A 14829-nucleotide genomic window follows, 5' to 3' on the forward strand; every position below is an offset into this window, starting at 1 on the left:
ATAACATAACATAACATAACATAACAGTACTGTAGAGTGTCATAGCCAACTTCCTTTACTGACTAGTACGAGATTCATAGTCATTCCCTTACAGTACTGTAAGGTCTCACAGCCAGCTTCCTTTACTGACTACTACGGGGTTCATAGTCATTCCTTACAGTACTGTATGGGCTCACAGCCAGCTTCATTTACAGAATAGTACTGGGTTCATAGTCATTCCCTTACAGTACTGTAGGGGCTCACAGCCAGCTTCATTTACAGAACAATACTGGGTTCATAGTCGTTCCCTTAAAGTACTGTAGAGGCTCACGGCCAGCAAGCTATACTGAATAGGACGGGGTTCATAGTCATTCCCTTATAGTGCTGTAATGGCTCACAGCCAGCTTCATTTACGGAATAGTAGGTGGTTTATAGTCATTCCCATACAGTACTGTAGGGGCTCATGGCCAGCTTCATTTACAGAATAGTTCTGGGTTCATAGTCATTCCCTTACAGTGCTATAGGGGCTCACGGCCAGCTTCATTTACAGAACAGTACTGGGTTCATACTCTTTCCCTTACACAACTGTAGGAGCTCATGGCCAGCTTCATTTGCAGAATAGTACTGGGTTCATAGTCATTCCCTTACAGTACTGTTGTGGCTCACGGCCATCTTCATTTACAGAACAGTACGGGGTTCATAGTCATTTCCTTACAGTACTGTAGGGGCTCACGGCCAGCTTAATTTACAGAACAGTACGGAGTTCATAGTTATTCCCTTACAGGACTGTAGGGGCTCACGGCCAGCTTCATTTACAGAACAGTAGGGGGTTCATATTCATTCCCTTACACTACTGTAGGGTCTCACAGCCAACTTCCTTTACTGACTAATCCGGGATTCATAGTCATTCCCTTACAGTATTTCAAGGACTCACAGCCATCATCCTGTTCTGACTAGTATGGGTTTCATAGTCATTCCCGTACAGTACTGTATGGGATCACAGCCAGGTTGCTTTACTGAATAGTACGGGGTTCATAGTCATTCCCTTACAGTACTATATGGGTTCACAGCCAGCTTGCTTTACTGAATAGTAGGGGTTCATAGTCATTCCCTTACTATACTGTAGGGGCCCACGGCCAGCTTCATTTACAGAATAGTACTGGGTTCCTAGTCATTCCCTTACAGTACTGTATGGGTTCACAGCCAGCTTGCTTTACTGAATAGTACAGGGTTCATAGTCATTCCCTTACAGTACTGTATGGGTTCACAGCCAGCTTGCTTTACTGAATAGTACAGGGTTCATAGTCATTCCCGTACAGTACTGTATGGGTTCACAGCCAGCTTGCTTTACTGAATAGTACAGGGTTCATAGTCATTCCCTTACAGTACTGTATGGGCTCACAGCCAGCTTCATTTACAGAATAGTACTGGGTTCATAGTCATTCCCGTACAGTACTGTATGGGTTCACAGCCAGCTTGCTTTACTGAATAATAGGGAGTTCATAGTCATTCCCTTACAGTACTGTAGGGGCTCACAGCCAGCTTCATTTACAGAATAGTACTGGGTTCATAGTCATTCCCTTACAGTTCTGTAGGGGCTCAAGGCCAGCTTCATTTACAGAATAGTACCGGGTTCATAGTCATTCTCTTACAGTGCTGTAGGTGCTCACGGCCAGCTTCATTTACAGAATAGTACAGGGTTCATAGTTATTCCCTTACAGTACTGTAGAGACTCACAGCCAGCTTGATCTACAGAACAGTATGGGGTTCATAGTCATTCCCTTACAGTACTGTAGGGGCTCACGGCCAGCTTGCTATAGTGACCAGTACGGAGTTCATAGTCATTCCCTTACAGTACTGTAGGGGCTCACAGCCATCTTCCTTTACTGAATAGTACTTGGTCATAGTCATTCTCTTACAGTACTGTATGGGATCACAGCCAGCTTGCTTTACTGACTAGTACGGGGTTCATAGTCATTCCCTTACAGTACTGTATGGGATCACAGCCAGCTTGCTTTACTGAAACTTACTGGGTCATAGTCATTCCCTTACAGTACTGTATGGGATCGCAGCCAGCTTGCTTTACTGGATAGTTCAGGGTTTATAGCCATTGCCTTACAGTACAGAAGTGGTTTACAGCCACTTTTCTTTACAAAATAGTACGGAGTTCATAGTTATTTCTTTTTCAGCATAGTAGGGGCCCAAGGCTAGCTTGTTCGACTCGATAGTACGGGGTTCATAGTCATTGTCTTACAGTGCTGTAGGGGCTCACAGCCAGCTTCCTTTAATGTATAGCACAGTGTTCATCATCTTTTATTTACAGTACTGTAGGGGCACAGAGCCAGATTTCTTTACTGAGTAGTATGAGTTTCATGGCCATTTCATTACAGTTGTGTATGGACTCATAGCCAGGTTGGTTGGCAGTACAGAATAATATTGGAACATCTATACCTTGTGATGAATGTGGATCACTCTTCTCCTGTGCCTGACCATCCTTGTTCTCTGTGTAGTGCTGAATGTGGCTCACTCTTCTCATGTGCCTGACCATCAATGTTCTCTGCCTGGTGCTGAATCTGGCTCACTCTTCTCCTGTGCCTGACCATCCTTGTTCTCTGCATAGTGCTGAATGTGAATTACTCTTCTCCTGTGCATGACCATCATTGTTCTCTGCATAGTGCTGAATGTGGCGTACTCTTCTCTTGTGCCTGACTATCATTGTTCTTTGCATAGTGCTGAATGTGGCTCACTCTTCTCCTGTGCCTGACCATCCTTATTCTCTGCAGAGTGCTGAATGTGGCTCAGTCTACTCCTGTGCCTGACCATCCTTGTTCTCTGCCTAGTGCTGAATGTGGCTCACTCTTCTCATGTGCCTGACCATCATTGTTCTCTGCATAGTGCTGGATGTGGCTCACTCTTCTCCTGTGCCTGAACATCCTTGTTCTCTGCCTGGTGCTGAATGTGGCTCACTCTTCTCCTGTGCCTGACCATCATTGTGCTCTGCCTGCTGCTGAATGTGGCTCACTCTTCTCCTGTGCCTGACCATCCTTGTTCTCTGCATAGTGCTGAATGTGGCTCATTCTTCTCATGTGCCTGACCATCGTTGTTCTCTGCCTGGTGCTGAATGTGGCTCATTCTTCTCATGTGCCTGACCATCCGTGTTCTCTGCATATGCTGCATGTGGCTCAATCTTCTCATGTGCCTGACCATCATTGTTCTCTGCATAGTGCTGAATGTGCCTCACTCTTCTCCTGTGCCTGACCATCCTTGTTCTCCGCCTAGTTCTGAATGTGGCTCACTCTTCTCATGTGCCTGACCATAATTGTTCTCTGCATAGTGCTGAATGTGGCTCACTCTTCTCATGTGCCTGACCATCCTTGTTCTCGGCATAGTGCTGAGTGTGGCTCATTCTTCTCATGTGCCTGACCATCCTTGTTCTCTGCCTAGTGCTGAATGTGGCTCATTCTTCTCCTGTGCCTGACCATCATTGTTCTCTTCATAGTGCTGAATGTGGCTCACTCTTCTCCTGTGCCTGACCATCCTTGTTCTCTGCCTGGTGCTGAATGTGGCTCACTCTTCTCCCGTGCCTGACCATCATTGTCCTCTGCATAGTGCTGAATGTGGCTCACTCTTCTCATGTGCTTGACCTTCATTATTCTCTGACTGGTGCTGAATGTGGCTCATTCTTCTCCTGTGCCTGATCATCATTGTTCTCTGCCTGGTACTGAATGTGGCTCACTCTTCTCCTGTGCCTGACCATCATTGTCCTCTGCATAGTGCTGAATGTGGCTCACTCTTCTCCTGTGCCTGACCATCATTGTACTCTGCATAGTGCTGAATGTGGCTCACTCTTCTCATGTGCCTGACCTTCATTATTCTCTGCCTGGTGCTGAATGTGGCTCACTCTTCTCCTGTGCCTGACCATCCTTGTTCTCTGCATAGTGCTGAATGTGGCTCATTCTTCTCATGTGCCTGACCATCCTTGTTCTCTGCCTGGTGCTGAATGTGGCTCATTCTTCTCATGTGCCTGACCATCCGTGTTCTCTGCATATGCTGCATGTGGCTCAATCTTGTCATGTGCCTGACCATCATTGTTCTCTGCATAGTGCTGAATGTGCCTCACTCTTCTCCTGTGCCTGACCATCCTTGTTCTCCGCCTAGTTCTGAATGTGGCTCACTCTTCTCATGTGTCTGACCATAATTGTTCTCTGCATAGTGCTGAATGTGGCTCACTCTTCTCATGTGCCTGACCATCCTTGTTCTCGGCATAGTGCTGAATGTGGCTCACTCTTCTCCTGTGCCTGACCATCATTTTTAACTGCATAATGCTGAGTGTGGCTCATTCTTCTCATGTGCCTGACCATCCTTGTTCTCTGCCTAGTGCTGAATGTGGCTCATTTTTCTCCTGTGCCTGACCATCATTGTTCTCTTCATAGTGCTGAATGTGGCTCACTCTTCTCATGTGCCTGACCATCCTTGTTCTCCGCCTAGTTCTGAATGTAGCTCACTCTTCTCATGTGCCTGACCATCATTGTTCTCTGCATAGTGCTGAATGTGGCTCACTCTTCTCCTGTGCCTGACCATCCTTGTTCTCAGCCTTGTTCTGAATGTGGCTCACTCTTCTCATGTGCCTGACCATCCTTGTTCTCAGCCTAGTGCTGAATGTGGCTCATTCTTCTCATATGCCTGACCATCCTTGTTCTCAGCCTAGTTCTGAATGTGGCTCACTCTTCTCATGTGCCTGACCATCATTGTTCTCTGCATAGTGCTGAATGTGGCTCACTCTTCTCCTGTGCCTGACCATCCTTGTTCTCAACCTAGTTCTGAATGTGGCTCACTCTTCTCATGTGCCTGACCATCCTTGTTCTCTGCATAGTGCTGAATGTGGCTCACTCTTCTCCTGTGCCTGACCATCCTTGTTCTCAGCCTAGTTCTGAATGTGGCTCACTCTTCTCATGTGCCTGACCATCCTTGTTCTCTGCATAGTGCTGAATGTGGCTCACTCTTCTCCTGAGCCTGACCATCCTTGTTCTCAGCCTAGTTCTGAATGTGGCTCACTCTTCTCATGTGCCTGACCATCCTTGTTCTCTGCATAGTGCTGAATGTGGCTCACTCTTCTCATGTGCCTGACCATCCTTGTTCTCTGCATAGTGCTGAATGTGGCTCACTCTTCTCCTGTGCCTGACCATCCTTGTTCTCTGCATAGTGCTGAATGTGGCTCACTCTTCTCCTGTGCCTGACCATCCTTGTTCTCAACCTAGTTCTGAATGTGGCTCACTCTTCTCATGTGCCTGACCATCCTTGTTCTCTGCATAGTGCTGAATGTGGCTCACTCTTCTCATGTGCCTGACCATCATTGTTCTCTGCCTGGTGCTGAATGTGGCTCACTCTTCTCCTGTGCCTGACCATCCTTGTTCTCTGCCTGGTGCTGAATGTGGCTCACTCTTCTCCTGTGCCTGACCATCATTGTCCTCTGCCTAGTGCTGAATGTGGCTCACTCTTCTCATGTGCCTGACCTTCATTATTCTCTGCCTAGTGCTGAATGTGGCTCACTCTTCTCATGTGCCTGACCTTCATTATTCTCTGCCTGGTGCTGAATGTGGCTCACTCTTCTCCTGTGCCTGACCATCCTTGTTCTCTGCCTGGTGCTGAATGTGGCTCACTCTTCTCCTGTGCCTGACCATCATTGTCCTCTGCCTAGTGCTGAATGTGGCTCACTCTTCTCCTGTGCCTGACCATCCTTGTTCTCAACCTAGTTCTGAATGTGGCTCACTCTTCTCCTGTGCCTGACCATCCTTGTTCTCTGCCTGGTGCTGAATGTGGCTCACTCTTCTCCTGTGTCTGACCATCCTTGTTCTCTGCCTAGTGCTGAATGTGGCTCACTCTTCTCATGTGCCTGACCATCCTTGTTCTCTGCCTGGTGCTGAATGTGGCTCACTCTTCTCCTGTGTCTGACCATCCTTCTTCTCTGCATAGTGCTGAATGTGGCGCACTCTTCTCCTGTGCCTGACCATCCTTGTTCTCTGCCTAGTGCTGAATGTGGCTCACTCTTCTCCTGTGCCTGGCCATCCTTGTTCTCTGCCTGGTGCTGAATGTGGCTCACTCTTCTCCTGTGCCTGAGCATCCTTGTTCTCTGCCTGGTGCTGAATGTGGCTCACTCTTCTCATGTGCCTGACCTTCATTATTCTCTGCCTGGTGCTTAATGTGGCTCACTCTTCTCCTGTGCCTGACCATCCTTGCCCTCTGCCTAGTGCTGCATGTGGCTCACTCTTCTCATGTGCCTGACCTTAATTATTCTCTGCCTAGTGCTGAATGTCGCTCACTCTTCTCATGTGCCTGACCTTCATTATTCTCTGCCTGGTGCTGAATGTGGCTCACTCTTCTCCTGTGCCTGACCATCCTTGTTCTCTGCCTGGTGCTGAATGTGGCTCACTCTTCTCCCGTGCCTGACCATCATTGTCCTCTGCATAGTGCTGAATGTGGCTCACTCTTCTCATGTGCCTGACCTTCATTATTCTCTGCCTAGTGCTGAATGTGGCTCACTCTTCTCATGTGCCTGACCTTCATTATTCTCTGCCTAGTGCTGAATGTGGCTCACTCTTCTCATGTGCCTGACCTTCATTATTCTCTGCCTGGTGCTGAATGTGGCTCACTCTTCTCCTGTGCCTGACCATCATTGTCCTCTGCCTAGTGCTGAATGTGGCTCACTCTTCTCATGTGCTTGACCTTCATTATTCTCTGCCTAGTGCTGAATGTGGCTCACTCTTCTCATGTGCCTGACCTTGATTATTCTCTGCCTGGTGCTGAATGTGGCTCACTCTTCTCCTGTGCCTGACCATCATTGTCCTCTGCCTAGTGCTGAATGTGGCTCACTCTTCTCATGTGCCTGACCTTCATTATTCTCTGCCTGGTGCTGAATGTGGCTCACTCTTCTCATGTGCCTGACCTTCATTATTCTCTGCCTAGGTATTGCTCTTGCGCAGCTTGATCACATGAGCACCTCAGAACAGATGGCGGTTAAATGTGCTTCTGTGATTGGACAGACTTTCCTCTTCAAGCTGCTGCATCACATCCTTCCAGAGAGATCCCAGAAGAAAGTGGTGCAAACACTGATGTCTCTTGTGAAGTCACGGATCTTTGAGTGTGCTTCACCAAGGCCAGAAAACAGAAATGAGCGTGGAAAAATGGGCTTCTGTTTCTGCCCAAAGGAAACAACTGAGTCTGGTAAGAAATATATGGGTTACTCATATATAAGGGGGCAGGAAACTAAGAGGTAGCTCAATCCATGTGTGATGGGTCTGGCAAAAAAGAGACAAGCTCTTCATGTGAAAGGAGGAGAGCAAAAAAAGGCATTGTGATAAAGAAGAGTTAAGGGGAAGGCGGGAAAAGGCAGTTCAGCCCATGTGTGCTGGACGTGGGAAGCGATGGAGGTGGCAGCTAGATACTTGTGAGGCCAAGAGTGGTAGAATGGGAAGTAATCCAGGTGAGTGAGGACAGTCCAGAGGCAGGGATGCTGGCCCTAGGGGCGCAGGATGGGCTTCCGCATCCCCATATAACCCTTGATGAACCTAGCTGCAGATTCAGACATGAAGAGTTCTATCTTTCTTGCAGTATTTGCTTTACGTTCAAATACGGAGTCATCTGTCAAGCAACCTCTTATGACAAATATTGTAACTCTTCAATTGGCGATCACGTTAACATTTCCTATTCTTGAACTAGAAAGCTGTAGGCTTTTAGGTCTGGCATAAGTCAAGACCTTTCCATTTTTGCTAAAATTATATGTATATTATACTCACATAAAGGGGCTTTCAGACACCTCTTTTCATCCATTGGTCTGTTCTTGTGTCATTCAAATTGTGGGTCTACCCACTACAGTAGACATCATGGAGCAATGGTTCAGCCTACCTTCCCTTTGAGGGACCACATTTAGCCTTTCACAAGGAGCACGTCCAGACACAGTGTAGTTCCCGCCAATGATAGTGTCTTGTTTTCTTTACTTTGTATTTCTCGAGTGTTGCCTTTGTTTGCAGAGCTCCCAGATGAGAGCAAGGGGCATGTTCCATGTTTATCAGTTCCTGACTCTTGGCAACCCTGTTGTAAATTCCTTTTGAGGTGGAATCTGTTTATTTGTCTGACCACCATCTCGCATGAACTCTGAATATAAGCTCATGAGGTACTCTGCCTTCGCAATACTCTTTGTCATTATTTCTTTTGTTCTCTTTCTTTTGTTTTCTTATTTTCTTTCTTCCTTTCTTTCGTTTCTTAATGTTTTCTTCTCTTTTCCTTTCTTTGTTGCTTTCCTCTTTCTTTTCTTTGTTCTTTTGTTTCTTTCTTCCTCTTTCTTATCTTTCTCTTTCTTTGTTCTTTTTTTCTTTTTTCTTTTTTTCTTTCTTTCCTTTCTCTTTCTTTTCTTCCTATTTCTTTGTTTGATGAGGGCCCAGCAGCTTTCAGAACAATAATGTTTTGCAAAAACCCATGACAAACCCAAGCCAGAATTGCCAAAGGCTGGGGGCCAACATCAGACCTATTGGCCTTGCCAGAGACTGTTGTGTAACTTGAAACTAGGGATGGTTTTGCACTGGTGTGGAGTGCCAAATGAAAAGTCTACAATATGGCAAATATTTTTGAAACATTTATAAATAAAAGTATTTGCTTACTTTTCAATCTTGCCCTTAAATATTTCTAAATATATCAACTTTAAGAAGTATAAGTGTGGTTCATTTTCTCCTACAGGTCAGACATTTTATCTTGGCTGCTTGTGATGAACATTAATTGTCACTGCGATGTAATATTTCTTTCATTTTCAATATGTCCTATTTTTACTTCAATTTGACAACTGCAAAATTTGCCATCGAGGTGCTTTGTCATTACCCACTCTTCCAGAATAAACTAGCCATGCTACTATCCATCTCCCTCAACCTGCTGTGGCACTGCAGATTTCAATGTCTGCAATGCTGGTTCACTCTGAAAAAACACATGTGCCAGCACTAGCAGGGCTGATTTTACCTATACTTTACCACATGGACAAAGGGAGATCTCCATTCTGACTATCGAGTTTACCTATGGTAAGGTATAGGTAAAGTAAAAAAGCAAACAAATAAAAGAAAACCTTTTTTATTTTAATTATTAATATAAATGAATTTCGTATATTTAGTTTAAATGTGGAACAAAATAAAATGCTAAAACACTATTGACCTAATTTTGAATTAAATCTTTAATTAATATAAATAAATTAAATACAAATTATATAATCGAAGTTAAAATGTAAAAACAAATTCTATCACCAGACAGGAATCAGCAGGAATCCACACAATTTCTATCACCCAGTGTTTTCTCATTTGTCCAGATAAAAATTACTACTCCACTAGTGTGGCCAAGCCTAGTGCACGATAGACAAGCATCAAACAAAGGTGAATGGGAGTCTCACGGATTGACTCACATTGACCTTATTTTATTTATTTATTTTATTTATTTCATTTATATAGCGCAGACAGCTACCCAACAAAGGGTTTCCCGGCGCTAGTGATCCAGTGCTTTGATTGGTTCAGGTTCTAGATGTTAAACAACCAAGTTTTTAAGTCCTTCCTGAATTTCATATAGTTAGTTTCCTGCCTAAGTGTCACCGGAAGAGTGTTCCAGAGTGAGGGTCCGAGATATGAGAAGGATTTTCCACCCATTCGCGCCAGCCTGATTTTAGGAATCACAAAGTGGTTGGCTGTGGCTGAACGAAGGGTTCGAGATGGGCGGTAGGGATGTATTAGATTTTGTAGATACTTGGGTGCATTGTTGGTTGAGATCCTATGCATAAAGCATAAAGATTTAAATTTCACCCGATTTTCGATTTTCAGTTTTCTGGGTATTTTTGGGCAGCATCCAACAGATTTTTTTCAACCACTTTAAAATCACAAAACATGTAGCTGACGTCTTCGCAGCTTGTTGATTGAGATTAAGCGATTCATCTATGATGACCCCGAGGTTGCGGGCTGATTTGACTGGGATCGGGGGGGTACCCATCACATCTGGCCAGTGTTGGGGTCCCCAGAGCTCTTTGTTCTTACCTTGATTTGATTTGTGGCTGTTGGGGGCACTAGGGCAAGTCACATAAGGGAGTAGCATTTTTATTGGGACAAGTGGGGGAACTTTGGGTGGCAGGAATATTTTGGATACCTCCAGGAACTTTCAGTCACAGAAATGCAAGGAAAATGAGCACTATTAGGTAAAGTTTATGGTTTTCAGGGCATGCCTGGTGGTCTAGTTGGCTTTCTGCTGCAGCTGGGGCCAGATTGGAGGAAAACACCTCCTATCCACCCGTGACTGGGGACAGAAAGGGGTTACTTGTGTGTGTGGAGGCTAGGCCCAAAGCCTGGGAAGGCTGTGTCCACCATTGTGCCATAAAAATAGAATCCCTGGTGTCTAGTGTGCTTTCTGGAAGAACCTCCGATATTCCCCCAGGGGAGACATAAAGAACTTTTGGGCCGGGTGGCTAGCAATACCCCGTTGTTAGGGGCCAATCCCTCTCCAAATAATTACCTGGTTGTCTAGGGGGCTTTCTGTCCCCCACTGGAGGAAAACACCTCCTATCTCCCCTGATGAGGTACAGAAAGACTGCTGGGGGTTATTTGGGTAGGTGGGGGTTAGGCCCGGTGCCTGGGAGGGCTGCTCCCACCCATTGTACCATAAAAAAACCTGGTGTCTAGTGTGCTTTCTGCTCCTCGGGGGGGGTTTATAGGCAGATTGGAGGAAAACACCTCCTATGTGTCACCGAAGGGGTATGAAGATTGATGAGGGTTACTTGGTTGGAGCAGGGCAGTGCCCTTTGTCTGGAAGAGCTGCTCCACCCTTTCTACCTTTATATAAACAATCCTGCTTGGGGATTGCCCTCCTGTGGCAGTCATCAAGCAGGGATCCACTAGGTAAAGGTAACTTTATAAAGGGGAGATTCTCTCCTTTCCAATGACATCTCCCCCATTCAAGCGGTACTTAGAGGGCTGAGATATGCCCCAGAGCACCGATGCAGTGAAAGTGCAATGAGCCGGCTCATTTCATTTTCACTTTCTGTGAATTGACAGCCCGCCTTGCGCGCTGATCGTCATTTCAGACAAAGGAAACAAAACAGCCTCGAGTGCTGGGGAAGTACTTCCCCAGCTCCTACAGCTGAAATGATAAAAGAAAATCCCTCTGGTGTTCATACCTGGGGAATTTTCTGCCACCAACGCCAGGGCGCGCTGGAGCCGTCCTCAGCACCCGAGGGCTGCTGGGATGGACAGCTCTAACATGTACTCAGCATGCGAGCAGTTAAGGATAGGTTGTTATTACACTGTAGTAAAGCCTGTAAGCAGGTACTTTGTTACATAGCATTTCATAGATCACTGTATCAGGCAAAGGATTTGATGTCAGTGGTCTACCCAAACAAAATTGGAAATAGAAGATAAGCACTACAGTATTCCTGAATAGGCTTTCCTAAGAGGGATAGTATTCTGCTTTGATAAATATAGTTTTAAATTCATTTGTACTTTTATTACTATATTCTGGATCGTTGCCTTGAGGAAAGCTTACGTGCAGGAAAATTGGTTTATGGTGACAAGCCGATAATAAAGGCTATGTGCCTTATGGTTTATTATGAAACTTTACGATACAGACAGAACATGACATATTGATGGTGAAAAACATGTGTTGAAGTCAATAGGCATTTAAGGATGAATTGATATTACTCTGAATTCAAGCATACTGGTCGTATTTTTGTTACATTGAATCTCATAGATTGCCGTGGTAGGCAAAGGTTTTGGTGTTGGTTGCCTCCTGTGACTAAACATGAGTATAGATTTGTGCTGTGGGAATCCTTGTTAATCCCTATTTGGAGAGATGGAATTTTGCTTTGCCAAGCATAATTTTTAACACATTTGCAATGTTATGACTGTATCCCTGATGGTTGTCTTGTGGGAAGGTTTATGCTCAATACAGTAGGCCTGACTTGTATATGGTGACAAGCCAAAGGCTTGATAAGTGTGCAGGGAACAATAATGTCTGAGGCCATAGGTCTGGCTTGTTTTTATTTTCAAACATATTTCTATTGCTATTTATTAATTAGACAAGGAAGCAGACAGGTTATCAGCATTGCACACAACATGTTTCAAAGTGTTACTTAAGAAGACATTGGGTGATGCCCTCCAGTCAGGGCACTCACCCGTAGGCTCATGAATAACATGTTGTACGGTATAAAAGTAATCTCGGGATCCCCAATATATCCAATCAAATTTGTGTCAGTGCAACGTACTACTAGAGTCCTGTGAAGGTGTGTCATCTTCAAAAAAAATCAATCCAGCTCAGAAAGGGATAGTGGAAATGCCGCCTGTTTGTTAACTTGTGCAGGGGGTGGACGACAGATCGGAGTGATGGTCTGAGGGTGGTCTGTTCGAAAGAAGGGGTGGGCGGGGAGAGACTGGGTCTGCGAACAGCATGCTATGCACTACACATCATAAGGGTGCATGGGGTGGGGCATGGGGGCAGTATTGGTAAGGGGAGAGCACCCCTTCCTCCTTCACCCACACAAACCTTGTGATACCCAGTTCCAGCGCTCTCCCTGTACCCGAGGGTCTCCACAAGAGGTGGCACACGCCGCCTCGATTCACTCCAGCCCAGACCTCCTCCCAACCTCACTCCAGCCCAGGCCTCCTCCCAACCTCACTCCAGCCCAGGCCTCCTCCCAACCTCACTCCAGCCCAGGCCTCCTCCCAACCTCACTCCAGCCCATGCCTCCTCCCAACCTCACTCCAGCCCAGGCCTCCTCACAACCTCACTCCAGCCCACGCCTCCACCCAACCTCACTCCAGCCCAGGCCTCCTCCCAACCTCACTCCAGCCCAGGCCTCCTCCCTACCTCACCCCTCTTCACTGCTGTGTGTGTGTCTGTGGTGGGAGCTCCCAGGCGTCTAGTACCTCTTTCCATTGCTCTGAAATAGGGCGGCGTCTCAGTCCTGAGAACTTTGCCCTCTGCCCCAGCCCAGTAAATACATCCGTTTCCATGTCCCCTTCACGGGCCCACAGGCGAATTTCCAGGTCATATCTTCTGCCTTTTAGCTAGGGCCTGAGCCAGATGGATAAACCTATTCCCACCTTCTTTTTGGTGGTCCGGGAAAAAGCCCCAACAGACATACTTCGATCTTAGAGTTGACTGCATGCCCTAATGATGTCCGTAATATTATTAACACTTCGTCCCAAAAAGGACGCCACATGCCGCAGGCCCAGATCATGGGTATAAAGTCTGCATCACTGTGACTACACCTCGGGCATCTACGCACTTCGCCACCATAGGCGACCTGGAGTCTATGGGCAGCTGTCATATAAGTCATGTGCACGAAGGTGAATTACATATATTTCAACCTCGTATTTCTGGAAGCCCTCTTAGGGGTGGAAGAATTCCACCCCATTCCAAGTTATTAAGATCACTGTCCAAGACCGTCTCCCATCGCCTTTGCAGTTTTGGAAAGGAGTAAGAGATATTCCAATCAGTGAGGCATAAAACCCTTTGAACCTGATGCCCAGCCACGCCTAATGTGAGCAGGGAATGCAACAGTGCATGCGTCTCAGCTTCATACAGTGCCCCAAGCGTGGGGACCACGAGGGAGACCGTGGTCTTTTACCGGGTCCTCAAAGGGGGCTAAGGCTTTCTGTTGATAACAGTCCCCAACCGTCTCCAGTCCCCCCTCCATCCAAACTGTCATTTGTTCAACTGTAAATATCGACTGTGGGTCAATCTGGGGCATTCCAACTGAGGCCAGGACTGGTGTGTACCGAGGGGTTCCAGCTGTTTGGATCATGCAGTGTTTCCAGCACTGCAGGTTTGTGGTTTGCAAAACACACGCAGATGATGGACGGAATGCAGAACAAATCAAACATTCACTCCACTCAATTGATCTGGGGTAAATCTATTGTTCTTTTGCTCACTATGCCACCCTAGTTTAGACCCAGCCATATGCAAATCAGTGTTGACCCTGCTCCTCGTGGGAACAGTCCAGACCGAACTGCCAAGCCAAACCCTCCCTGGACCGGAAACAAGCATCCTGGGATCGGTTACGCAGCATCACCCTTCCTCAGCCAGGGTAGCTAGAATCCAATGGCACAGTGAGCCTGGGACCCACATCTGGGCATTCCTGTCGCACTTAGGGTGAGAAAGCAAAAGACACACAGATAATGGACGGAAGGCAGAGCAAATCAAACATTCACACCCAGTCAATAGATATGGGTTAAATTCATTGTTCTTTTGCTCACCATGCCACCCCAGTTTAGACCCAACCATATGCAAATCGGTCTTGACCCTGTGCCTCATGGGAACAGTCCAGAGCAGACTGCAAAGCCAGGCCCTCCCTGGACTGGAAACAAGCATCCGGGGACTGGTATCAGGGCATCACCCCATATGAGTCAGGATAGCTTGAATTGAGTGCCACAGTGAGCCCTGGACCCATGTCTGAGCATACCAAATGCACTTAGGGCGAGAAAGCAAAAGACACACAGATGTTGGATGGTTTGCAGCACTGACCGGTAAGGAACCGTCTCTGTTGGATCGAGCAGCTTAGCTTGTAATAAGGTAGGGGGGTTTTCAGGCTTCATCATATATGTTCGCTCTGGGTTCACTCCCTCCAACCACTGCACCAACCATTGTATTTGTGAGGCCAGGAAATAGAGCTCAAAATTCGGTACCCTTAGGCCCCCATCTCTGCCAAGGGGGGTTGTAGCGTTAGCAATGAGACCCTCCTCCGCCATTCTCTCCAAATAAGATCCTGCAACATGGAGTTCAATTGCTGGAATCATCCAGTCAACACTAAGGGGCCCATTAGGATGGCGGGCGGATTGCCCC

At 46.6% G+C, this 14829-nt stretch overlaps 1 protein-coding gene across 5 annotated transcripts in view; it reads left to right on the top strand.

Annotated features, from left to right (window-relative positions):
* Positions 1 to 14829, top strand: part of ADCY10 (adenylate cyclase 10) — a 4100562-nt gene that overhangs the window by 2656896 nt on the left and 1428837 nt on the right. For all 5 annotated transcript variants that reach the window (XM_078679137.1, XM_078679136.1, XM_078679138.1 and 2 more), the window contains one exon: positions 6943 to 7200. In XM_078679137.1, the coding sequence (XP_078535263.1) occupies positions 6943 to 7200 (258 nt within the window). The remainder of the gene's footprint in view (positions 1 to 6942; positions 7201 to 14829) is intronic.

This window comes from Lissotriton helveticus, chromosome 3_1 (genome assembly GCF_964261635.1).
Source record: "Lissotriton helveticus chromosome 3_1, aLisHel1.1, whole genome shotgun sequence".
Classification (NCBI taxonomy): domain Eukaryota; kingdom Metazoa; phylum Chordata; class Amphibia; order Caudata; family Salamandridae; genus Lissotriton; species Lissotriton helveticus.